This window comes from Felis catus, chromosome E3 (assembly GCF_018350175.1).
Source record: "Felis catus isolate Fca126 chromosome E3, F.catus_Fca126_mat1.0, whole genome shotgun sequence".
Lineage (NCBI taxonomy): Eukaryota > Metazoa > Chordata > Mammalia > Carnivora > Felidae > Felis > Felis catus.
Genome location: NC_058383.1, coordinates 25,699,857 through 25,725,371, shown reverse-complemented (window position 1 = coordinate 25,725,371; position 25,515 = coordinate 25,699,857). Strand labels below are relative to the sequence as shown.

The 25,515-nt window shown below is 49.6% G+C and overlaps 2 protein-coding genes across 6 annotated transcripts in view; one reads left to right on the top strand and one right to left on the bottom strand.

Annotated features, from left to right (window-relative positions):
• The window catches only part of IQCK (IQ motif containing K), a 128,543-nt gene extending 125,532 nt beyond the window's left edge, over positions 1-3,011 (top strand). For all 5 annotated transcript variants that reach the window (XM_045048017.1, XM_019820899.3, XM_006942263.4 and 2 more), the window contains one exon: positions 657-3,011. In XM_045048017.1, coding sequence (XP_044903952.1) covers positions 657-691 — 35 coding nt within the window. In that variant the 3' untranslated portion in view covers positions 692-3,011. The remainder of the gene's footprint in view (positions 1-656) is intronic.
• On the bottom strand, positions 1,463-24,558 carry GPRC5B (G protein-coupled receptor class C group 5 member B). The gene is made up of 4 exons (XM_006942266.4): positions 24,400-24,558; positions 14,999-16,012; positions 6,035-6,147; positions 1,463-4,662 (listed from the first exon to the last, which is right to left on the bottom strand). Exons 2-4 carry the CDS (start codon positions 16,002-16,004, stop codon positions 4,618-4,620), a joined length of 1,164 nt encoding a protein of 387 aa, XP_006942328.1. The 5' UTR covers positions 16,005-16,012; positions 24,400-24,558; the 3' UTR covers positions 1,463-4,617.
• Positions 24,559-25,515: the final 957 nt, after the last annotated feature.

Genomic DNA, 25,515 nt, shown 5'->3' with positions numbered 1-25,515 from the left:
CTTTGAAGGTACTACACTAAGTGAAGTAAGTCAGGTAGAGAACGACAAATACTGTATGATCTCATTTATATGTGGAATCTAAAAAAGCCCAACCAAACAACCAAACAAACAAAAAACAAACCAAACTCACAGGAAAAGAGATCAGACTTGTGGTTACCAGGGACAATACAAACCTCCAGTTACAGGATAAATCAGAACTAGGGATGTAACGCACACATGATGACTATAGCTAACACTGCTGTGTCATTGAGTAGATCCCAAGAATTCTATCACAAGAGGTTTTTTTTCTGCTTTTCTTTTTATTGTACCTATAGAAGATCAATGTTAGCTGAACCTATTGTGGTAACCATTTCACAATCTACATAAATCAAACCATCGTGCTGTATGCCTTCAACTGATACAGTAGTGCATGTCAATTCTTTTTCATTAAAACTGGGGGAAGAAAGAATGGCCATCAACATTGCATGGTTTTGAAACTTCAGGTTCTGTCCCTGGAGCACAATGGCCCTGCGTCCTTCCCGTGGCGCCAGAACCATAGCAGGTGCTCATTGGGCTTTGGTGTCATTGACTCTACACATCAAAATTTGCTGTTTTCAAAATGACCAGTCTGTCTAGATATGCAAATCGATCCTGACTTTCTCTTCATTTCTTTGCAGTGAAATGCAAAATGGAGAAAGAGGAGGAGGCCTGAGCTAAGACTCCACCACCTTATTTAGCCACTGGTGGGATCTTTTCCCTTCGGAGCTTCAGTGACCCTCTGTGAGGAAAATGTACGAATTATGCTTCCTCTCTGTTAACTTTCTTAATGACTACATTTGGTACATGTGAATACAGAATCTTTTCTGCAGAAGATAGCATTTGTGGCACACATGTTTTAGTGCGTATCGTTTATCCTAAGACAGTACTGATCTTAACTTTCTGCAGTATCTCCAAATTTTATTCTTGTATCCATATTATTTCTTCAGTGTTTCAGGTGTATTCTTCTGCACCAGCCACCACTAAAATGTACAACGAACTCTGGCTTCCAAGAGATGTTGACGTGCTTTAGTTACCAGTTTCCCACTCTGGGCTGCCTTTGCAAAAATCACTATTTAAATTTAAGTCCCAAACCTCTGCAGTGGGTTTTAAGTTGATCTGGTTTTAAGTTACTCATTTCATAAAAAAGACATACTGCCTGCGATCATTTCCAAAGGAGACTGACTCTTAACTCTGACTGTAGATCCAACAAGGTGAGACACTTAAACCCAGACAACAGTAACAAAGGAGGTTTGTTGTCAAGTCCCCAGAATATTATAGAAAAGTTCCTCATTTGATGGGTAAGCTAACTTATTACCCTCATTTGTTCTGGGGTTTGCTGTTATCCAGGATTCCCCCATTCACAATGCCACAGAGTTAGCCTCCAGGCAGATCCGAAGGAAAGCCCAGTAGTTCTACCGAGTGTTTTGACAAGCTACCACACATCTTTAAGTAAATAGTAATGCCTTTATTTTTGTGTTAAGAACAGCATTTTGAAAATAAAACCTATCTGCCCATGCTTTACAACCTTTAAATTTGTAATATTTATATACAGTCATTTATGGTACACATTGATTGTCTTGAAATTTCTTTAACGATTTTTTTTAATAAGTATGCAACAGTCAGCCAGGGGAGGATAAAGGTACATTATAAAACACACATTAATACATTTAATAAATATATATTATCTATCAAAAATGAGCCTTAGCTCTTTATCAATTAATAAAAAGCACCTGCTGAGAACTCCTGTAAGCTGGTATAATCATTGCATCGTTGGATTATAAAAGCCACAACGCTCCCTTTCAGTTTGGGGTTTAACTCAGCATTGGCCAACCTAGATCACCCCGAGTTTACACTTGTTCAGTGGGCCCTGACACAATCTGTACTCAAAGCACTGGATCCCCAGAACTTCCCAGTTTGTCAGTTCTCTGAGCTGATTCCCTCACTCCCCACCCTCCATATCCAGTGGAGAAATCCAGGATAGAATGACCATTTTCTATTAAAAGGGGGGACGAGAGTGGCTATTATAGTCCCAAAGTGATTTTAATAACCGGACACAGAAAGATTTGTGCTTACAATTAGGTATTTTGATCACAGATGCTGTCCTTCCAGGTTATGTTCCCTCAACAAGTGTTGTTTACATAAATAGATCTTAAACAGAGGTGCTATTTGATTTCGTATTTAAACTTTGCTCCGTGGGGGCAGCTAGTGGCCACAGTCTCTTGGCGAAGAGGTCTCTTTGTACCCTTCAGGTGGAGTCATTAGAAAAATACCCATTCTCTGCTCTCTGCCCTTACTCCCCCCCTGCCTCATTGAGAGGGCATCCAGCCCACTCTCAACCTTAAAGCCAAAATAAGACAAAACCCAGAAGCACGATAACATATCATAGATTTAAAAAGAAAGGGGGGGAGAAAGGTCTCATCAAGTGAGGTTTCCTGTGGCTCGAAGCTGGTTCCATTTTTATGTTGGTGAAACATTACTTTCCCTTTATAGCCATTTATACCATGCTCACCTTCTATGCCCGGACCAAGAACTGAGAGGGGAAACGCTCAGGTGAATTGCTCCCTTCTGCAAGGGAGGGGGGGCTCTTGCAGACGGAATCACTGATGGGATCAGAGAGCTCCAAAGGACTCCAGAGAGCGGGGGTAAGCAACCATTTCCTGGCACGAGAATGTGTAATGCTGTCGTTTTTCACTGGACTGGACCGAGGTGTTTGGAGATTTCTGTATTCTCAGAATCCTGGGACTGCATGCAACCGCCCCCATCCCCACCCCAGGTCCTAGTTTCTTTCCCTCCCTCCCCTCCCCAGTACTCCAGGTTTCCAGTCCACCAATGATGCTCCTCTGAGAGAGGACTGGAATCTGATTCTCTAGAAGCAAGCACATGCTGTGGGCCGGGGTGGGGCTGTTTCCCAAAGGTCAGGTACAGGTGGCATTCTGCTGCCATGCTTTTTCTTCCCCATGCATGGCAACTCAAGGAAGTACGCTGGCTGGAAGGAAAACTCGAAGTTGACCGCATAGGGACCGCCAAATTGGCCTTGTTTACCCCGCTGCTCTGCAAGGTTGCAGGGGGGGAGGGGGACTGTGACGAGGACGGGACACAGCAGAGACTAGGGCCTTGAGAAAAATCAGGTTTATTAAAACAGCTCAGACATATTGGCTTATGAAGAGGTCAGTTCCCCGCCCCCCCCCCCCCCCACCAAACGCTAACCTTTTTCATTTTCTTTATAAAGGTTAAAGGCTTATGGGTTGTTTCATAGAAAAAGCAACAGAGTCATTAGCGTAGATGCCAAAGGGCTCACCCTCACTTATACATTTCATGCCATCAGGTTAAAATTCTTTGCTTCGAATCACTGCTAGTGATTATGCTGGCCAAACAGTGCAGAGAACATGGGGCTTTTTAATGGCCGAGATGTTCGAAATGCCAAATAACAAAGGAATGACTTGCTTAGGACGGATGGAAACCATGACAGAAACAATGGGCTTTGAAGAGAATCATTTTCATGGAACTTACAGAAAAACAAGTCAGAAATGCCCCACATACCCTCCAAGACAGCAAGAGCCCCTGGAGCGCTCCACCCCCCCTGGAACTTGCACTCCATCAACGTATGAGATCGGAGAACTCGCTGCGTGCTAGGCAGCAGCGTGTCCTCTCTCCCCGGGGAGGCCCTGCTACGCGACATCATCACAGAAAATCTGCTGTGGCACCTGCCTTCTGGCCTGCCAGCCCAGGGGGCTGGAAGCTGATGGTCCATCTAAGTTTTTGAAATGAACACGGGAATAAAAGCCTGGGAAAGGGCTCGGGCGGAGGGGGGAAAAGAAACTGCTGCCCCAAGCCGGAATACTGCTGTGACTCCACCAAGCAGGGAGGCGGGCTTGTTTTCCGGCCGTTAACCTGGAGCAGGAGGCCCACAGAGGGCACGGTGGTGGGTCACCACTTTCTAAATGTGATGGTCACTTCAATTCCCAGATAGCCTTCTCTGTATTGGCACATGCCAGGATCCCTCCACCACCACTGGTTGGAAAGCTCACCCCGTGATTCGGTTGGGACTCACCTTGGAATCACACCCACAACTCCTTAACTGCTCCTGACTCCCTGAAACGTGCAAACAGGCAAGCTGATGGAACAGTCCCCATTAGTCCTCTCAACGCAACAGTCATCTCCAAGAGGCCACCTGGGGTCTACTCGCTGGGGAGGGCAATGGTGTGGGGGACCTCCACAACCAACCCACACCAGCCTGGCCCACTGGCTGTGAATCTGGTTCTGTTCTACCCCCAGAGGATGAAACAGTCTGCCCAGCCACATTTTCGAGTGAGCCTAATACTATTTGCAATTAGCTTTGCTTTAGTTTGCAGGGATTGAGGTTGGTTTGGTATTACATGTTTGTGTGTGTGTGTGGCAGGGGGCGAGAGGGCAGTCAGTGTTAGCTTTTCAGTTCAGCAGTGTTCACATTTACACGAAATCCCCTTGTGCAGGATTTCTAGCTCTCCTGGCTGTGAGGCAGCCTTGTTTGGCTACTGTTACTGATTTCTCCCTCAAGAAAGACACAGCCAGGGAATAAAATCGGTAAGAGAGATTCTTATTCTCTGGAACTTAAGTCTTTCACCAGAGGTGTCTTCCAGTGTAACTTGGCGGAGCAGTTGGGATCTGGAAACAAGGATAACACAGCTAAGAACTCTGTGCTTTGCAAAGTCAACATCAAAAACCAATGTGTTAACAATGTGCCAAAGAGAAGTCCCCTTGCTTTCTCCTAATGGGCTGAGTAATTCCCAAGAAAAGCAGCAAGCACTGTGTGTTATATTGCGCTGTTCTTGGGAAGTCATGTCCTTTTTTCTATAATCACGCACCCCTAATGGATGTTTCCTTACCCAGAAACCCCCTTCACTTTCTAAGTCCGGGGTGTATTTATAGACACTGGTCTTGAAGAGACCAGGAGGGCTTAAGAGTGACTGATGGGGCCATTTTCTAACCATATTTATTAAAACACACAGGCCAAATGCTTTTGAGTCAGGCTTTTCTTGGCACCCAATAATAAAACAGCCCAGTGGATGGCAAGGGGTTTTCAGAAAGCAAATCTGTGAGTCTATTTGTCTTTGAGCCTGTTCCAAACCAGTGCAAACCAATGCCTCGCATACCATTCAAAAGGCCAGGAAAACCCGAATTCCCTCCAGAGATCAAAGACCATCCCTGACTTACGTTTAAAAAAAAAAAAAAAAAGGAAAAAAAAAAAAGCTCAGTTTGAGTTATGGAATTGGCACATGATATAAAGAATGGAAGTCCAATTTACATGTGTAAACTGGCATGCATTGTTTCTGAAAGAAGCATGTAGCTATGTTTGGAAATTAAATGTGGGAATGACAGTGTGTCTTTGGATTGCTGGAGAAACAAAATGATGTAATTCTACGGAGGCAAGATGTAAACAATGACAATTCTGCTGAAGGTCTGTTTGGCATCAGATAGTAAAACCTATTTTTGTGCTCACAGGATAGAAATGATAATCACTCCAATTTCTGAAGACATCTTTTAAGGAGTAGAGGTGGGGGAATCCGGTGCCCAGCTGGGGCAGAGACAGGGGCCTGCAGCAGGCAGCCGGGGGGGGGGGGGGGGGGGGGGGGGGGGGTTACACTAGGTTGGATGTCAGCAAAATCTGTCAGGGTTTCACAACTCTGGGCTTTTCCTAAAAGTCACCTCCCAGGGAGGGAGAGGTACCTTGTGCATAATGAAAGCCAGAGAATTCATTGGGTCCAAGAGCCCCAAGAAACAGGGATGTTTTCAAATGAATCCACAGACTAAGTTAACTAAGTATAGGTGGGTCTTCCGTGCGTGGAGAAAGGGGATAGAGAGGGAAAGAACAATGGAAGCATTGCATGCATTCTAGCCGCAAGGGGCGTCAACTTGAGCCAGTGTTTTTGCAGGGCCCGTAAGCAGCCCCCACAGAGAGGTGTGTCCCGGTGAAACTGCCCCCCAACACTGACTGCTCTTTAGGCTTCTGGCCAAAACATCACCTCTTGATACTTACAGTCCCTCCATTGAGCACAACGGCCATCTCCGTCGGCTGATATACATTGCTTCTAAACGGAGCGCTGGGTCTGTTTCCCAAGCTGCCATTGCGAAATCCCGCTGTTCGGAGAGCTGAGGGGAGGCGGGAAGCCGCAACACAACACCAAAAAAAAAAAAAAAAAGAAGAAAAGAAAAAAAAAAAGGAAAAAAAAAGCCCCACAATTTTGTTTTCTTCCCCTGCATCAACACCGTGCTCCCAGCACACATCCCCCACCCCCCTCCCTACTCCTCCCCATTGTCACAAGCCAGATTCAAAACAAAAGTCACAAAGGGGCTTTGTTCTCTGGCTCTCTTGGAGCATGACCCATCTCAGTGGGGTTGGGAAGTTTGTAGAATCCAGGGCCAGGCTGCTGGGGTGGGGGGCAGGGTTTTGAGCCTCTACCAGAGCCCCCCCCACCCCCACCCCCAGCCTCTGCAGCCCATGGGCGATAAGGAAGCACCTCTGCATCCCTCAAGGGTGTCCTCTCTCCCCACAAAACGTCATTCATGTCAAGTTCAATACCACACCGTTCAACCCTGTTCACTGTTTCTAGATACATGCAGGCAGACAACCCTAAGAATGTGGACACTGAGTACACAGTAGAGGTCATCTTCATGGGAAAGTGACGGGGGAGAGAACAGAGGGACTCCCAAGGACCAGGGTGGGGTATTTCTAATCAGGAAAAAAGGGAGAGTGGTAGCAGAGAAGGCAGAATATGTCAGCACTTTTTAACCTAAGAAAGGTGGGTAAATGGTGTTTCTTATTTGCTTTCTGCTTGTAGAGATCTAATTTTCCTTTTTTTGTAAAGAAAGCCCCAGTTACACAAAGAAACATGGAAGGGACAAATGCATAAGTTTAAGTTGAAGAAGCCAGTCAGTAAAAGCTGCATACTGTTGTGATTCCAACTCAGATATTCTGCTAAAGGCAAAACTATAGAGACAGTGGGAAGACTAATGATTGCCAGGGGCGTCAGGGGTTGGGGGGGGATGCGGTGTGCAGTGAGGAACAGGTGGAGCACAAGGCATTTTTAGGGCCGGGAAACAATTCTATCTGACACTATAATGGTACATAGATGAGATTACCCGTTTGTCAAATCTATAGAACTGCACAAACAAAAGAGTGAGCTCTAAAATGTAAATGGTGGACTTCAGTTAATAGTAATGTATCAATATTGATTTATCAACTGCAACAAATGTACCACTAATGCAGGCTATTGATAATAGGGGCATGCGGGAACTCCCTGTAGTTCCTGCTCAATTTTTCTGTGAAACTACAACTGCTCTGAAAAACAATCTATTAAAAACTAATGAAGAAGGTAGAGGCACTATAAAAACAAAAGTCCATCTCAGCAGCAACATGGCATTGTCATAATTTTCATTCTCCTTGAAGGCACTAATCTTGCTTTGCTAAGAAAAGCCTCACTTCAGAGTCTTCCCTGAAGGGAGTCACTTGTCTGCCTGAAAAGTAGCGCGAGAACTTGGGGTTTTTACAAATTACTTGAGGCAGGGACCAAAATCACCTTAGCAACATAGTGAACCGTCATAGACTGCCAGCTAGGAGCCAGGCACTGTGTAAAGTACTTTATATATTAACTCATTTAATTTTCATAGCATGATAGGTGCTTTCATTATGTCCACTTTACATGGGGCACAGAGAAATTAAGTTACTAGCCCAAGGTCCCACTTTTGGAAAGAGGCTGCACGAGCATTCAAACCCAGGCAGGGAATCTTTTTTGGTTTTTGTTTGTTTAAGTTCATTTATTTATTTTTGAGAGAGACAGAGACATGTGAAGAGGGGAGGGGCAGAGAGAGGAAGACAGAGAGAGAGAATCCCAAACAGAGCAACCAAGAGTCAGACACTCATTTCCAGGTTGGGGCACCTGGGTAGCTCAGTTGGTTAAGTGTCCAGCTCTTGGTTTTAGCTCAAGTCATGATCTCATGGTTTGAGGGATGAAGCCCCATGTTGGGTACTGCACTGACAACACAGAGCCTGCTTGAAATTCTCTCCCTCTCTCTCTGTGCTCCTCCCCTGCTCTATCTCTCAAAATAAATAAACTTAAAAAAAAAAAAAAAGTCGGATGCTTAACTGACTAAGCCACCCAGGCGCCCTGAGAATCTGTGTTCTTAACACCATACTGGCTCCAAATACTGTTTTTAACCATCACATTCAGTTACCTGGAAGCAACTTTTTAAGAGAGAGAGAGGGAAAGAAAGAACTCAAGCTAGGGAGAGGGGCAGAGGGAGAGAGAGAGACAGAGAGAATCCTAAGCAGGCTCGATGCTCAGCGCAGAGCCTGACATGGGGCTGGATCCCACGACTTTGGTATCACGACCTGAGCGGAAACCAAGAGTCAGATACTCAACTGACTGAGCCACGCAGGGGCCCCAGAAGCAACTTAAACTTAAGTGACAGCTCAGCCCAAGCTGGACCGAAGAAACTGAGGTAGGGTGAACAAATGTTCCCAGACATAGGTACGCCAGTGTTTGCTTTAACGTCTCCCTCCGCGCCTTCAAGCAGCTCATTATGCGTGAGCTGAGCACGGAGATACCTTACCCAGGAAGTAGAGAAGGGGGAGCCAGGGAGCGGCATCAGAGGACTCTTACTAGTCTCAACTCCTAGCCGATACCTGCTGGAAGAGAGGGAACACCAAACAGCACTGCTCTCCTGATAATGCAGAGAACCGGCCAGCTGCGGTGGGAGAATCTGGCCCCAACACATTTCCTCCAAGAAACAAAGGCTCAACTCTACTGGCCATCTGTGGGGTGCCTCAGCCCAAGGGCTCCTCTCTGTAGTAGTTATTTGTGGATCTCCTCTGGTAAACATCCCTCCCACATTCTGAGTGTTGGCTACGACTGCCTTCTACCCTGGCCTGAGGTTGGCATGTGACTTCAACCTGCCCAATAAGTTCCAATCAAAGTTAACTCTGGGATTTTTGCTCAAGCATCCTGGGAAATGGTCCTCTTTTCCACTGGGACTCTGTGCAAGCCCAGAGTTTGGGGCTGTCATCATGCTAACAGGGCCAAGACATGGAGAAAGACCAACTGTAGTCATCATTCACGTCTCCGTGATCTAATGATTCCTGAAGCCTGTTCCCAGTACATTAGTGTTTTGCTGTTGTTGTTATTTTGTTTTGTTTTTGCTGAAGCCAGTTCAAATCATATTTTTTATTGCTTGCAATGTCAAGTGTCCCAACTAACACCCCACTCTGACCTGGGTCAGCTGTGAAAGACAAGCAGGGCTCATCCATAAGAGTGTCCCCACAGGAATCTAAGTTTACAGGCTGAATGCCGGCCTTCTCTTGCCCAGACTCTGAAAGTGAGGCTAGATTGGCCCTCCCCTAAAAGCTGATTTCAGGGCCTTCCATTAGGAAGCTAAGAGTCAGAGTTTAAATAGCCCTTCATCCTAATGAGATCTGAGAGCCCAAATCCCCCAAAAGAAAGAACACTTTTCTTTACTGCTCCTTTGAAAGGTGAACATTTAATATGCCTTGTTAACACTTTCCCAGATGTGATCTGAGGTGCTACATCCTTCAGTGCATTTTAATCTTTTATCACATACCTCATGCCTTGTTGATACTTATTAATAAGCGAGAGGCTGATGAAGTGGTATCTACCTAGGGTCTCATTTTGGGGAAGGAAATACAGAAGCTGAGGGCACTGGGACTTGACCTGCAAGGAAAGAGAGCCCAAAAGGCTGGCTGGCTAAAATGCAAAAGAAACAGGGCTAACTGTAGCTCCTAGGCAAGGCCCTTTGTGGGGCCTGGTTCCCTAAAATACAAGCTGGCTGAGGTCAGCACTAAAGACAACAGCTGTTCTCACAGTGACAAGGAAGCATACCCAGATGTTCCCCAGCCAGCAAAGCAAGCGTTTCTAGAACAAAGGCAATCGTAGCCAGGACTCCAATTTAGTCTATGTGAACTTTGCCCGGGGCTCACCCTGCCTGGTCCCATTGGTCCCAGGTGAATTCTGGTGGACACACATTTGGGATGATCCAAAACAGGGCTATTGAAACTAAGTCTGACAACATCCAAGGTTGGGGAAGAAGTGGGGAAACAGGAATGGGGCTCTCATGAGTTGTTAAGCCGGGGGAGGGGGAAGACAGTAAACTAGTTTAACTTCTGGGGGGCCATTTGGCTGTATATATGAAGATTTAGAGACTCTTTTATGCATGTCTAGGAATTTTTTTTTTTATATATTTTTTTTCAACGTTTATTTATTTTTGGGACAGAGAGAGACAGAGCATGAACGGGGGAGGGGCAGAGAGAGAGGGAGACACAGAATCGGAAACAGGCTCCAGGCTCTGAGCCATCAGCCCAGAGCCCGACGCGGGGCTCGAACTCACGGACCGCGAGATCGTGACCTGGCTGAAGTCGGATGCTTAACCGACTGCGCCACCCAGGTGCCCCTCTAGGAATTTTTTTTAAGTTAATTGATCATGGGCCCAGAGGTGAATGTTCACTGCAGCATTACTTATACGGAAAGCCAGAAACAAGTGGAATGAATATGCATCAGCAGAGGATGAGAAAAGTAAACGATTGTGCCTAATGGGAAGCTCGGCATCATGAAAAGGATATTATGCTCCGCAGTCACTGGCCTGGAAGGGCCTCTGTCCATGAGACAATGCTGATTTAAGCAAGCACACTGCAGAACACTGCATACATTGGTGGCTGCATCTGTGAGTCACTTGGAGAGCTCAAAAAACCTAAGCCCAAAGAGACTTATCCAATCAGAACAAGGGGGCAGGCCCTGGTAATTTTTTTGAGCTGCCCAAGTGATTCTAATGTACAGCTAGGTTAAGAACCGCTCTATGGGATTGTCTCGTGTGTGTGTGTGTGTGTGTGTGTGTGTGTGTGTGTGGTGTGTGTGTGTGTGAAAGAGAGTGGGAGGAAGAGAGGGAGGGAGGGAGAGAGACTGTGTGTGTTCACTGAGAGATGTCTGGCAAGATGGGAGCCTTTGGGCAATGGGATTCTGAACAATTTTTGTTATTTTTACTTGCTGAAACTTCTACATGATTATTGTTGGGTTTTGTCATCAAAAAGGAATAATAAAAATAATAAAGCTATTTTGTTTTGGAAAAGAAAGAGGGGACAGAAAGACAACTCACTTGGCTTGGGAATGTGTCAGAGCGTGAAATAGAGGAGGGTGTGACATACCCCTAGACCCCTCATCACCAATGTGCCAGGCCTGATACTATTGGTACCGATAGATACCAATAGTACCCAGATACCTTTGTCCCTGGATCTTACGTACATATGAAGTACTGGCTGCATTTTCACAAGAAAAGATGCATGTAGTAGAGAACCAACATCCCCCCCTCTTCCCTGCTCTTATAGTGTGAGCTTGAACAAGTTGCCCGATATTCCTGGACATCAGTTTCCTACACTATAAAATGGGGGACTGATAAACCCTGTATCCTCAAGGTACAAAGTTGTCCAGGCACATCAGTAAGATAAGGGCCACTCAAGTGCTTCGAGAAGAGAGGAGTATTCTTTTTTTTTTTAGATACTGATTTGTTTGTTTTGAGAGAGCGAGCATGAATGGGGGACAGGCAGAGGGAAAGAGAGAATCTTAATCAGGCTCCACGCTCAGCACAGAGCTTGATGCAGGGCTTGATTTCATGATTGTGAGATCATGACCTGAGCCGAACTCAAGAGTTGGATGCTTAACTGAGCCACACAGGTGCCCTGAGAGATGAGTAATTCTGTGTAGACTAATCAGGCATGTGGCCTCTGGATCCAACCTGTGTGGACTCAAACCCTGGCTCTACCTCTTAGGCAAGATGTGTAGCCTTTCTGTGCGTCAGTGTCCTATCTGCAAAATGGACCTCAGTGGGTTATTGTAGGGATTAAATGAGATTAGCCACTAAAATGCTCAGAATGGTACCTGGTCCATGGTAAACACCTACTAAGGTTAAACGTTCTTACTTTTGAAGACCCCAATGCTTGGATAGTTCTAGCATCTCTGTTTTATTACAAGTAAACTAGACCATCAGGTTCAACAACACTGAGTCTTAACCATCTGGGGTTCGAAGACAGCTTTGAGAATCTGACAAAGTGACAGACAAAAATTCCCCAATGAATGTACAAAAATGTACATCCATTTCAGGAGTTCTTATTACCTTTGAGGTCCAAGGGGAGTCTATGGGTCTCATATAAAGAGGATCCTGTTCCAGGAGGAGCCAGGGAAGAGGTGGCTCCACCAGGACCCCACGAATTAGCCAGGCTCCTGACCTCTGCTCATCACATTCCCTGGAGGGCCCTCTGGGCTCCCAGTGATGATCCCCATCCTGACTCCTATCTTTTCCTGGTAACATGGTGAACCAGTGCCACCAGAGCTGACACTCCTGCTAAATCCTTTGACAAACATGGGCTTGCTGGCCTGAGGCTTTCTAGGAAGAATGAAACAGCTCTGATAAATACCACACCAGGGTTTCCAGCCCTGTCCACAGGTGGGGCCTCCCTCCAGTGGGTCTGGCCAGGAGTCGGGGGTACAGATGAAGCTGGGCACATCCAGGTGGGGAGGAGGGCACTGGGTGGCCTTGGAGGACCTGATGGTTCGATGTGCTTCCCCCTGCCTGCAGGGGACAGGCAGGCTGCCTTTAGCACTCAACCCAGAAAAGTAGACTCTGCAATACAGCTGGCTGGTGAACATTGCCCAGGTACCTTGGTGAGCATCACTGAAAAGGGGACTGTGACCATCTGGAATGGGCCATCTCCCAGCTGTATGTCCTTGGGCAAGTGACTGAACCTCTTAGAGTCTCCACTTAATTCATCTATAAGGTGGAGATAGTAATGGGACCTATGTCAGTGGGTGGAGGTGAGGCCTAAAGAGAAAACAGAGGTTAAGGCCTTAGAATAGTGCCTGGCACATAGTAAATGCTCAATAAACAATGACTATACTAGGTAATAATTACTACTGCTGCTGCTGCTACTACTATTAATGCTGTCATTATTATTATTATTATTATAGCCCCTGATAAATCTTCAGGTAACTGAGAAAAGGCAATTTTATTTAATTTCAAGTGCTGGGAACTTAGCCGACTCACTTGAAGTAATGACTCTAAGAAATACTTCTGAAGCATCTATAGGGGCTCTGAGTGCCTGCATCACATCCTCTAGGCCCACCTCTGAATCCCGCCACAGCAGTGTGGACAGTCCTGGGTACCCAGACAGCCTCCACCTCTAGTGCCCACTAAATCTCTGCTTTTGTGCCTCAGAAGCCAATGGAACTTATGTAGCCAGAATAGTGGGAGATGTGACAATGAGAATAGGAGACCGAGGACACACATGAGGGTGAGTGATGGAGGAACTGGTGGCAGATGCTACAGGCTCCAGATTTCAAAGATCAAGTCTGAGGCTCGTTCTACATGCATCCCTGGCAGGACTGAGTCCCAGCTGCCCACAGCAGTGACCAACATATTGATCTACTTGTTTGAGCATTTCTGCCTTCTTGGTCTCGTTATCCGTCCCTCTCCCTTGCAGGGAACACTTCCTGGGTAAGCCAGCTGTACCCAAGTCTTGGGCTCTGCTTTCAGGGGAACCCAAACAAGATACACATCCAGCATGCCAGGTCCTGGGGGAGACCCTCAGCATGTGACACTCAGTATATTACTTTTCACAACTCGAGAGGTACATTCTCTCATTGTCTGTATTTTACAGATGAGAAAAACAGGTTCAGAGAGGTAAAGCAATTTGCTAAAAGCCACACATCGAGGAAGTACAAAGGCAGGATTTGAATCCAGACATCTGACTCCAGGGCCCAATTCATACACTCGTGATGACGAAAGTGGGAAGGAGACACAAGTGTTGCTCCCAATATCCCCTGCATCCATCTAGCACTTGGACCACAAACTCAAACACTTCCAGGTAGCCAGAGAATTAATGTTAATATGTTATAGTGGCTGGGTTAGGGGCAACAGGGAGTGGTGGGGAGTGTGGTAAACACAAAGTGGATCCCCATGTAAAGGAACAGCCACTTGGACTGCTTGCATAATTTAAGTACTGTAAATAATATTGCATAAACATAGGGGTGCATATATCCCTTCCAACTAGTGTTTTCATATTCTTTCGGTAAATAGCCAGGAGTGCAATTACCGGATCATAGGGTAATTCTATTTTTAATTTTTTGAGGAACCTCCATACTGTCTTCCACAGTGGCAGCCCAAGTGTCCCTCAACAGATGAATGTATAAAGAACACGTGGTATGTATACAATGGAATATTACTCAGCCATAAAAAAGAATGAAATCTTGCCATTTGCAACAACATGGGTGGATCCAGAGAGTAGAATGCTAAGTCAATGCAATACTGTATGATTTCACTCTTATGTAGAATTTAAGAAACAAAACAAACGGAAAAACAAAAACAGACTCTTAACTATAGAGAACAAACCAGAGGGGAGGTGGGTGGAGGTGGGAGGGTGCGTAGCATAGTTGAAGGGGATTAAGAGTACACTTGTCCTGATGAGCACTGAGCAATTATTCGGAGCTGTTGAATCACTGTATTGTGCCCCTGAGACTAATATAACACTGCATGTTAACTACACTGGAATTAAAAACAAACAAAAAAAAAAGGAGCAGCCACAACTCCTGAGAGGTCGGGCCTTCCTGCACGCACCGTCCATCAGCTCCAGACAATTGTTGCCAGGTGGGAATGTCGACCCAGCATTGCCAGAGCTGACTTTTCAAAAGAGGTGAGAAACCTGGGTTTTATATTTAAATAAGTTGGTAATGGATAGGAAAACATGCTAAATAAAAACCCATCTCTGGGCCAGTTTTATTTAGCACAGGAGCCAATGTTTGTGGGCTCCCATCTGCCAGGACACTGCCCTCCCCCACCCCCACCCCCCCATCACCCATCCCCACTGGAGAGAAAGAAGGGAGTCCTTCTGGGGCAAATGGCCCCAGAGGCCACCCCGCGCCAGGGGGTGGGGTGGCGATCACGTTACCTGCGTTGTGTTCATCCATGGAGAAGGCCTTGTTCTCCATGTACGTCCGCGGCAGCTGCACATCCTCCTCAAACGCCGTCTCCCGCATCCTCGGCTGCGACGTGTCGAAGTAGTTGGGCGTGTTCTCCTGCGGGGCCGGCAGAATGGTGCAGTGGATTTCAGGGATGGCATGGAAGATGACGAAGACCCAGCCGCTGGCCACCAGTGTGATGGCCAAGGTGGGGTCGCCCCAGGCGTCTCCCTGCCGCAGCTCCGCGTTGCCAAAGAGGTACATGGTCATCCAGGCCACCCAGATGAGCACAGAGAGGAAGGCCGTGACCAGAATGCAGGCCCCGTTCTGCTTCCACTTCTTGAACTTGCCGCACAGCGTGAAGAGGGCCAGCCCTAGGGCCGCCACAAGCAGTACCATGTCGTAGATGAGGGCCATTACAAAGTCCATGGGCTCGTAAGCGCAGGCCGGCTTCGCGTCGCGCAGCACGGTCAGCACCAGCCACTCGATGGCGATGATGACCTGCACAAGCATCAGGCACAGCGCCACGCCCACCAGCTGCCAGCCGGATGGGCTCTTGCCGTGGCGCACCAGCCTCCGCACACGCCACGCCTGGCTCAGCAGGCAGGAGAAGCAGAGCGCGAAGAGGACGCCCCAGAGGAACCTGCGGACCGAGCAGATAGTCTCGTCCTCCCGGATGATGAAGGCGAACGTCAGCCCGAAGAGGCCCAGGGTCCCCAGGAGGAAGAGGAAGTGGAGGCCCACGGGGTCCTTCTTCTCCTTGTCCTTGATAAATGGCAGCCGCACCAGCAGGATGAGCATCAGGAGCAGCGTGATCAGGGCGCCTGCCCCGGCCACCGCCTCCACCACGATGCCCCAGATGGTGTCCAGGTCGCAAAGGGACACGTACTGAGGGAGGAGATCCAATCCGCAGCCCCGGGACGTGCTTGAGTTCTCAGAAGCCCCGGAGGCAATTACGAAGAGCAGGAGGAAGGCGAGCACCTGGTGGGTTCTCATCTTTCCCTCTGACACCAGAAATGTTCCAGAATATTGAGGATGGAGGAGATGTTTGGAGGGAGAAAAAGACCAGTTCACTGTCAGATTCCCACTTTTCCTGACTTCTTTAAGACCCACCTCCTTTCAAACCTGCTAGCCCATAAGTTACCTCTGACAGGTCAGAAAAAGGCACCCCTTTCTCCAGACAGCACAGCCCCTGGCGTGGGGGTGGGGTGCACGACCCGGATTTCAGCTCCCATCTGCTGCTTTGGTCTGGCACAGTGAACAATCATGAATCATCATTGCTAGTGGTTGGAGAAGAGCGTGAGAGAGAGATTCACTCTCTCTGTATACTCTTTTGTATTCTTTGATTTTTATATTCTGTGCTGTGTCTGACCTCTTCAAAAATAAGGGAATGAAAGCAAAACTTTAAAGAGACAGCCATGAACCCAGCACTGTGCTGAGAATGGTATGTACTGCCTCCTTTCAGTCTCTCAATGGTAACGGCTAATATTTACCCATGACTCACTCGAAGCCAGGCACTAGGCACATCCAGTCCTTACCCTGGTGACAAAACAGGGTCTCCAAGGGGTTAGGATACTCGCCCAAGCTCCGAGAAGCATGCCCTCATTTCCAACATACCATATCCAATATGAACTATCTTCCTGGGATCCCCCTCTCCCTCTGCCCTCACACCTCCCCCAAAGGCCACCAGGGAACCCATCCTCACTGCACCTCCATCCCTCCCTCCCCAGGTGCTTGCAGGATTCCCCTTGGTACTCTTTCTGGACTCCCCGCAGCAGCCATGGCAAATGGGCTTAACCCAAGTCCCATCTTGCCCCTCCTGCTCCTTCTGCTTAAACACTCTTGACCTCTTGAGTGGAAAACTGCACCCCCCCCCACCTCCCTGACCATGTCACCCTCTGAGACCTTGGCCAAGGTCACAGCCCCATCCCTCTTCACCAGAGCCTGTCTATTTCTTTCTTTGCTCTAATCATCTCTGTATTTTTTTTTCTTCCCTGTTTACTTTGTTTCTCTCATTCTTTTTCCTCTTTTCCCTGCCTTTCTCCACTTCAAGATGCAGGAGGACACAGACACTGTCTAGGTCATCACGGTAGACCAGGGTTTCTCAACTTTGGGGTCACTGACATTCTGGGCCGACCATTCTTTGCTGTGAGGGCCGTCCTGTGCATTGTGGGATGTTCAGCAGTGCCCTTGGCTTCTATCCACTAGATGGGTGCCCGTGGCACACCCACTCCCCCAACTGTGACAACCCCAAAATCTTTTGACGTTGCCAAATGTCCCATGGGGGTGGGGATGCAAGATCGCTGGGATGAACACCACTGGTGTAGACTGAAGCACCAGCACACAGTGCTGGCACAAAATAGATGCTTAGTAAATGTTGAATGAACGACAGACTTATTCACCACGACCCTATCCTCTACCCCACTGGCACCAGCTCTTGCTTTTGGAGGGAGCCTGGCCTTCAGAAAGCCATGGCCTACACAGGTCTGCTCTCTTGGTCATTTCCAGGGGGCTCAGGCTGGACCTACCACCTTGGCTGCACATGAGTGAGGCTGTAACCAGCCACCTCCAGCCACCTCCAGCTCATCCCTGGGGCTTCCTTAAGTAAATGCAGTATCGACTTCTCTCTCTCTCTCTCTCTTTCTGCTCTTTTATGGGATCCCGTGAGCAGCACTGATCCTGCCTTGGCCGTGAAGCCATTGACTGGGATAAATTATTGATGACACTGGATGAGGAGCCTGGTGCTATACGGATCGTCACCTTTGCCTATAGATGAGAGAAGGCAGGCCCAGAACAGAAGGCATCTGGCAAGAGATGCTTCTTTTTTTTTTTTTTAATGTTTATTTATTTCTGAGACAGAGACAGAGCATGAGTGGGGGAGGGGCAGAGAGAGAGGGAGACAGAATCTGAAGCAGGCTCAGATTCTCAGGTCGCTCGACCGACTGAGCCAGCCAGGTGCCCCATGGCAAGAGATGCTTCTTAAATGCATCCCAGCATCCCACTCAAGCAAATTAGGGGTGAGGATGCACGCCAGAGGCTGGCAGTCAGACTCATGGTCCGGCCCCTATTCATCCAGCCAATTAACTTCCCTTTTTGTATTAAGCCAGTTTGAGCTGGGTTTGTGTTACTTGCCAACAAAGAAGTTCTATTATTCCTCCCACATCATGTGGCCCCCTTCTTCCAGGACGTCCTCCCTCCCCAACATCTAGGCATGTGGATGCAACCAATGGCAGCCAGGCGTTTTAGTGGGATCCAGCTGTCTCAAGTGGGATTATTATTATTGTCAAGGATGCCCATGAGGGGACAGCCACCCCACTCTACAGAACAATGTCTAGGATGATCTGGACGGCTACACACTGCCTCAGAATGAAGCAGAGTCCTGCTCATGTAGGATTTCTGGGGGATTCAGAATTGCCCTCCAGAGCTTTCTACTTTGCCATAGTGACAATGACAGTAACTAACTCTTAGTGCTTGCAACACCGTAGGCACACTTTTATGAACTTCACATATAGTAATGACTTATAATCTGCACAGTGACATTACGAGGCAAATACTATTACTATTTCCATTTTACAGGAAATAAAACGTGGAGTTCAGCTGGCTTGTTCGAGGTCACACAGCTAGAAAGTGGTGGAGCCAGGAGGCAAACAATTGTACTATTGTTACTTGGGCTTCTTATGACAGACCAGGGCTCTAGAAATGTCACCTGGTGAGGGAGCCCTTTGCTGGCCAGTCTGTCTAAATTAGGTCCTTCCTGCCTCCCTTAAGCTCTATGCCAGTACTTTTGATTTTCATCTTTGTAGCATGTGCCATAATTTCCAAATATTTTGTTACTCTTTTGGTCTGTTTCCCCCCTCTCCCATGTCCAAGCCCTTGTTTGTCTTGTTCTGCACAGACTCTAGTACTTGGCACATGAGCAGGGCTCACAACCCAGCTGCTGGATAAATATGGGTGAATGGATAAATATGGTCTCAAACAGGGGTGCCTGGGTGGCGGAGTCGGTTAAGTGTCCGACTTTGGCTCAGATCATGATCTCACGGTTCATGGGTTTGAGCCCCGTGTCGGGCTCTGTGCTGACAGCTCAGAGCCTGGAGCCTGCTTTGGATTCTGTGTCTCCCTCTCTCTCTGTCCCTCCCCTGCTTGCATTCTGTCTCTCTCAAAAATAAATTAACATTAAAAAAAATTTTAAGTATATGCTCTCAAACGGTCATGTGACCCCAGTAGGGCAGATGTTCTTATTGCTGTCTTACAGAGGAAAGAACTGACGGTCTGAGAGGGTTAAGTCAAAGTTTCATCCTCAGACTGCCAACAGCAGCAGTGTCGCCTGGGAGCTTGCTAGAAATGCAGAATCGCAGAGGGTGGGCCTAGCCCCCTGTGTTTCAACAAGCCCCCACAGCAAGCTCCAAGTGTGTTCAGATGACTGGGCACACGGAGGGCTGAGAAGCTCAGACATACATGCAGCAGGGTAAGCCAGGACCCACGGCCCCAGTACATTCTGCCTCACCAACCCTGCCAGAGAGCAAGCGGGAGGCACCCACTGTCAGGATGCACCCCATCCAGCTGCATCAGCCACTTAGTGCTTCCTCCCCCCACCCCCACCCCACCCCCACTCTGCATCCCCGCCCCAGGAAAAGAGCAGTGCTCCAGGAATCCCAAACTGAACAATGCCAGATTAGAGGTTTCAAGTCAGCCGCAGGCAAGGCTGATTGGGACGGGATGAATATATGGCAACAGACCCATGGGATGGAGGCGTGCAGCTCCTCAAAAGGAGTAATGAACAAATGTGAGCGACTGCACAAGCCTCGGCTCACATACTAATTACCTTTGCTGCCAGCCGGGCTCCCAGAAATGTGACTCATTCAGAGGCCCTTAAATACACTCTCTCTCTCTGTGTCACACACACACACACACACACTCTCTCTCTCTCTCTCTCTCTCTCTGTCCACCACCCCCACCTGCAGAGGGGCCAGAAGCCTCCGGCAGGTGGTGGAGGAACACGCTCCATTTCTCCATCTCTCCACGAGCTGGGGCCTGTAAAGGCTGGAAAGAATGCAGGCAAGTTTCCTTGCGTGAGAAAGGACAGCGCTGCCTGCCTGAAGGCCACATTCGGGGCTGGTTCTCCCAGCCGCGATCCCCATCAAGCAGGGTGAACTGCTGAGTGAGGTCTTCTGGTTTCAAGTCCTGCCCTTGCCACTTGCTGGTACCTGGTGACCCTGGGTGGCTGATTGAACCTATCTTGCCTCAGTTTTCCTCATGTGCAAAATAGGGGCGTTAACAGTACCCAATATGTGGTTGTGAAGATTAAAATAGTAAGTTTTAGGGGGCGCCTGGGTGGCGCAGTCGGTTAAGCGTCCGACTTCAGCCAGGTCACGATCTCGCGGTCTGTGAGTTCGAGCCCCGCGTCAGGCCCTGGGCTGATGGCTCGGAGCCTGGAGCCTGTTTCCGATTCTGTGTCTCCCTCTCTCTCTGCCCCTCCCCCGTTCATGCTCTGTCTCTCTCTGTCCCAAAAATAAATAAAAAACGTTGAAAAAAAAATTAAAAAAAAAATAGTAAGTTTTAGGACAGTAGTTGACACAGGGTATGCTGTCTGTTAAATAAATAGAAATGGTTGGTAAATATTCCTTCAACTGAGGTTATGAACTTTCCTGACTGCTTTTCCAGGAGGAGCAGTTGCCATGGAGATGGGGGAAGAAGGGGGTTCACCCAAGTGTTTATCCACCACTGGTTTCCAGCCTTCCCCATCATGCCAAGCAAAGAGATCCCTGAGTAGAAGGGGAGATATCTTTGGTAGTAGTCTACCCTAAGAACCTCTAAACTCACCTGATACCCAAAGCAGGTGCTCTAAGTGGAAGCCTCCCTGTGAAGGTGGTTTTCCCACGGGAAACCCAGGCCAGCCTGGGTGCCCTGAAGCCCAGTCTCTCTGTCAAGAAGTCAGAGGGAGGACATCCAGGGACCAGACACTGGCCATTCCTTTGGGAAACTAGTGTCCTCATCTGCCCACTACCCATATGAAAAGAGATACAAGATGTATAAAACCACTGTGAACACACATTCCGACCAGCCTCTCTTCAGCTACTACCAGCAGGGCTCGAAGGAGACCACTTATCCTCCACCTTGAGGCCCCTTCCAGTGCCCAGCAGACCAGAGGCATCTTAAACCTATCTTCTTTAAAGATGTGGGGAGATGCTAGAGCATGGAAGGGAAAGAAAAAAAAAAAAGAAAACAAAACTGAGCAGGCGGGGAGGGGGCTGTCCCACTCCCGGGCATAGTTAGTAGTTCGGTACGTGGATGAATGCCTGGCACAGAATTTACCCACCCATCAATCTCATCCAGAGTGGAAGACCGCAGTGGGAGTGAAGCCAGACATAACTATGTGACATGGGGCATTACTTAACCTCTCTGACTCTCAGTCTCTTCCTCTATAAAACATAGATAGCGGCTGCCTTCACAAAGCTGGTGTGAAAAGTACACGAAAAATACTCAGCAAAGGGTTGGGCACAAAATAATTGTCTTATTAAAAAGACAATCATGATTCCATTGTCTTTCCTGTTGAGAAAATGGAGGTAGAGAAGTGAGGCAGCTTGGCCAGAGAGAGGCTTACTGGAATTCATAGGTCATTTCTCTAAATGGACGAAAACCCATTTCTCCGAACTCCTGACCCAAGGCTTTCCACTGCACCTCTGATTTGAGCCCTCACCCCACGTCTGGCAGAAGGCCAGGATGAGGCTGTGAAGCCAGTCTCCCCACACACCCCAGCATGACACCGTGTCCCAGCCCACTCCTGTTAGAGCTGATGGTGCTGGTGCATTTCCTGCTCTGTGAGATTAAACTGTTACAAGGTTTCCTGACATTAAACTCTTTCCCAGACCCACAATCCCACCATCTGATATCTTTTCCAAGTTACACCATCTCATAATCTTCATTCCCAACGCTGCCCAGACCACCAGCCTATTTGGGGGCCCTTGAATTTAATAAGCCTCCTAGGTTAGTAAACAGGGTTGCCAGAACACAAGCTCCGTGATCCATGAATATGCAAAGCAGCTCCAATCCTGTAAATAAAAGCAATCATTTAAATGCAAATTGCATCCCTGGCTGTCCATTCCGGGGTGGATGGTTCCTCTTGGGCAGTAATTCCGAGAAGAAAATGTGACTAACTCAGAACCCCCAGGAAGCTCAGCGTGAAGTGCTTATGGGGCCAAGGGCTCTGGGTGGGGATGGGCAAGAACTACCTCAAAGTGGGGAGTGAATTTTAAAACCTGAGCAGCTCCTCAAGTGGGCTCACAGGGCAGGCCAGGATCAAAGCAGTCCCCACAGGCTGTATGGAGACCCTCAGAGGCTCCCCGCACCTCAACATCCCCAGAGGCAGAACGAAAGGGGAGTTGCTTTCCACTTCCATGTTGAGGTCAGGGGAGTTTTAAAAATTAACATCCCTTGGTTCCCACTCAAAACCCTCCAAGGGTTCACTGGCCCAAGGAGAATAAAACCTAAACTCCTTTCCATGGCCCAAAAGATCGTGGTCTGGCTGGTCTGTCTGTACCATTCCTTCTCCCACCCACCCCCTCCACATCTGCTTCCGAGCTCCAGCCACAATGGCCTTTGTTCAGTTCTCAGCTCATTCCCACCTCCAAGCCTTTGCACTTGCAGTGCCCTCTGCCTGCACAGTGGTCCCCCAAGATCTCCCACTGTGGGAGATCTTGCCAGGCTCCACAAAAATATCACTCCCAAGAATGGTCTTCCGTACATACACCAACACTGGTCACTTTATTTGACATCCTCCTGTTTTATTTTCCTGGCAGCTCTTATCCCAATTAGAAGTTATATCTACTTGCTATTCATTTACTTAGGTAGTGTTTGTTCACCCACCCGGCCGGTGCCCCGAGAGCGGGGGCTTGTCCATTTTCTACACTGTACTGCCCCAGACCCAGTTCTGTAGGTGGTACATTTACTAAAAGAACAAATTAAGCAATAAAGATTTTGAGCCCTTTCTAACAAGGCTGCTTGCCTGCCCCAAATGGCGACTTCTTTCCCCTTCCATTTTTCTCTTTCTCAACTCAGCTGACCCCCTTTTCAGACTTAGAGCAGGAACAGATAGAAAACCCTTCACTCCACAGCCTAGTTACAAAACTGGCCTCGTGGAGTGCTCCCAACCAACAGATGATGATTTGCATTCTATTTACATGCTATTTGCATGCAGCTTAACTCGAAGTTTGAATGCTCCGAAAGCCCCCCACCCCACCGAAGAAACTTCTGAATCAAGGTTCCTTGGCTGAAGTTCCGTGGCTTTTGTGCCAGGTCCCTTCCTTCACTTTTCCCTCACTTCTCTTGTCTTTTCGAGGACCCCCAGTTCCTCCTGGGCGCTGCTCAAGTGCCCCCCCCCCCATCCTGGCGCAGTTGGGCAGCCAGTGTGGCGCGTGGGCCGGGGCCCCAGACAGGGACGCCGCTGCCCGCCACACTCCAGGGGCCATTGTCCGCGCTCCAAGGAGCCGCCCCCTTAGCGAACCGGGGACGAGTTGGGAGGGGGAGATTGGCCAGGCCTGTGTGTGACAGAGCAAGGGCCACGGAACGAACTCGCGAGCTGCGCTGGGCCGTCCTCGGTGGCAAGGTCGGCGCTCCGCTCCCAGCCTGCTTAACTCGCTCCCCCGGGCCCAGGCGGGTGCGGACGGTTAGGGATCCCGGGATGTGCGGGGCTGGGCACATCCCCTAGGACAGCGAACGCACCACAGCACAGGGCTCGTCCTAAGCCCCAGCCGGGTCTGAACGAAACGCCAACCCCTCGCCATTGTATGCAGCCGCCCCTCATTTGTCCCTCGGCCCCAGGTCTCGGCTCTGCCTCTCTTCCCCCGCAGTGTTCCCCCCTTGTCCCGTAGTGCGCAGGCACTGTCGGCTGCGAGCCTGGCCCCCAACCCCTGCAGCAGGTGCGGCAGCTCACCCCCAAAGCCGGGTCCTTATGCCCTCAGCTTCGTCTGCCCTGTCTGTGGTCAGCCCCCACGCTGACCACGCGGCCCCCGGACCTGCCCGCGGCTCCCCTCACACGACGAGTTACTCGGGTACGGCTGGACTCCTTTACACTACTCCCAGATGCCCTTTACCTGTGGTCGCCCCCAGACCCTCCTCAGAGACTCGGATCTCCACCTGGTCCGGGTACACAGCACCCCCCCCCCCCATAAAGGTCTCCAGGCCTCCCCTCCCCCCGCCCCGCCCTCTACGGCTCTTCTCCCGCGGCACTGTGGTACCCCCCCACTGTCGACCCCCATCTCCCCCAGCAGACTAACCCCCGGGGCCGCTCAGAAGGGCACAAGAAGCAGACTCCCAATCCTCCCAAGCCCACGGCGGGAAAAGTTTCTGGGGTCGTCCAAGCTCCCTCCACCCCATCGGCGCGGCTTGCACTCACCGACCCCCGCGGCCACGCAGCGCCGACGCTCCTGCTGGTTCTCGGCCTCAAGTCACATCTCTGCAGCGCGGCTGCGGCCCCCGCCCCGCGCGCGCCCGCCCGCCCGCCGGTCCTGTCTCACTGCATAGCCCTCGCGAGCCGATGCCTCGCGAGGCGCCCCCTGGCCCCGCGCTTGCCGCTGCAGCCGCGGCGGCCCCGCCCCCTGGCCGGCCCCGCCCCCGGGGCACCCAGCTCCGCCCCTTGCCCCTGCCCCACAGGCTCTTCCTCACGGAACCCCGCGCCAATTGCGCGGCGCCTCTCCATCCTCTCCGCCCGTTGCAAGCCCCTAGCTCCTTGCCCGGAGCGCTGAGACGACCCCCTTCCAAGGTCCTAAATTTGGGGACACGTCCCCCACATCCACGCCCATAAGCACATAAGCAGTCCAGACGCACCGGACATATACCCAAGTTGATTCATTTGCAGGAACACATACACAGGGGGATAATCCCACGAGTGTCCTAGTGCGGGGGATTTCCTCCGCTCAGGACACTCTCCAACGTGGGTTCACAAACAGTAACTTCCCCACAACATACAAACACCCGGTCCTGGACGCAAGAGAGGATCCTCGCGCGCACGTCCCAAAGTATACAACTAGGCATACAGGCGCGGCTTGGTCTCCTCTAGCTGGTCGAAACGCAGCCTTCTCCCGCCTGGGCTCTCTCCACTGCCTCCCCCGCCCTCCCAACCGCCCCAAAGTGTCTTTATCCCTATGCACACACTGCTCAACCCTTGTGTCCTTGGCTACCCCAAACATACACGTTCACACTGCGCACCCCTCACGTAGGTCTTTACGCCGGATCCCCACCACGAACGCTGCACACATCATCCACGTACACCCACGGCACACACTCAACCGCCTGGGGCCACTGGCCTTGCGCTCCGCAGACTCTCAGGGCACAGCCGGGATGCGCGCCCACAGGACGGCCCCAGAACCAGCTTGAAGGAGGGGTCCTAGGCAGCAGCGTCCCTGGGCACTTGAGTCTGGCTCGTAGTCCACCTGGCTGTCGGGAGATCAGCATTGCTCAGATGGGGCCTAGGGAGCTGCAGACCAGCACACCCAAGGGGTTGGTTCCCTGG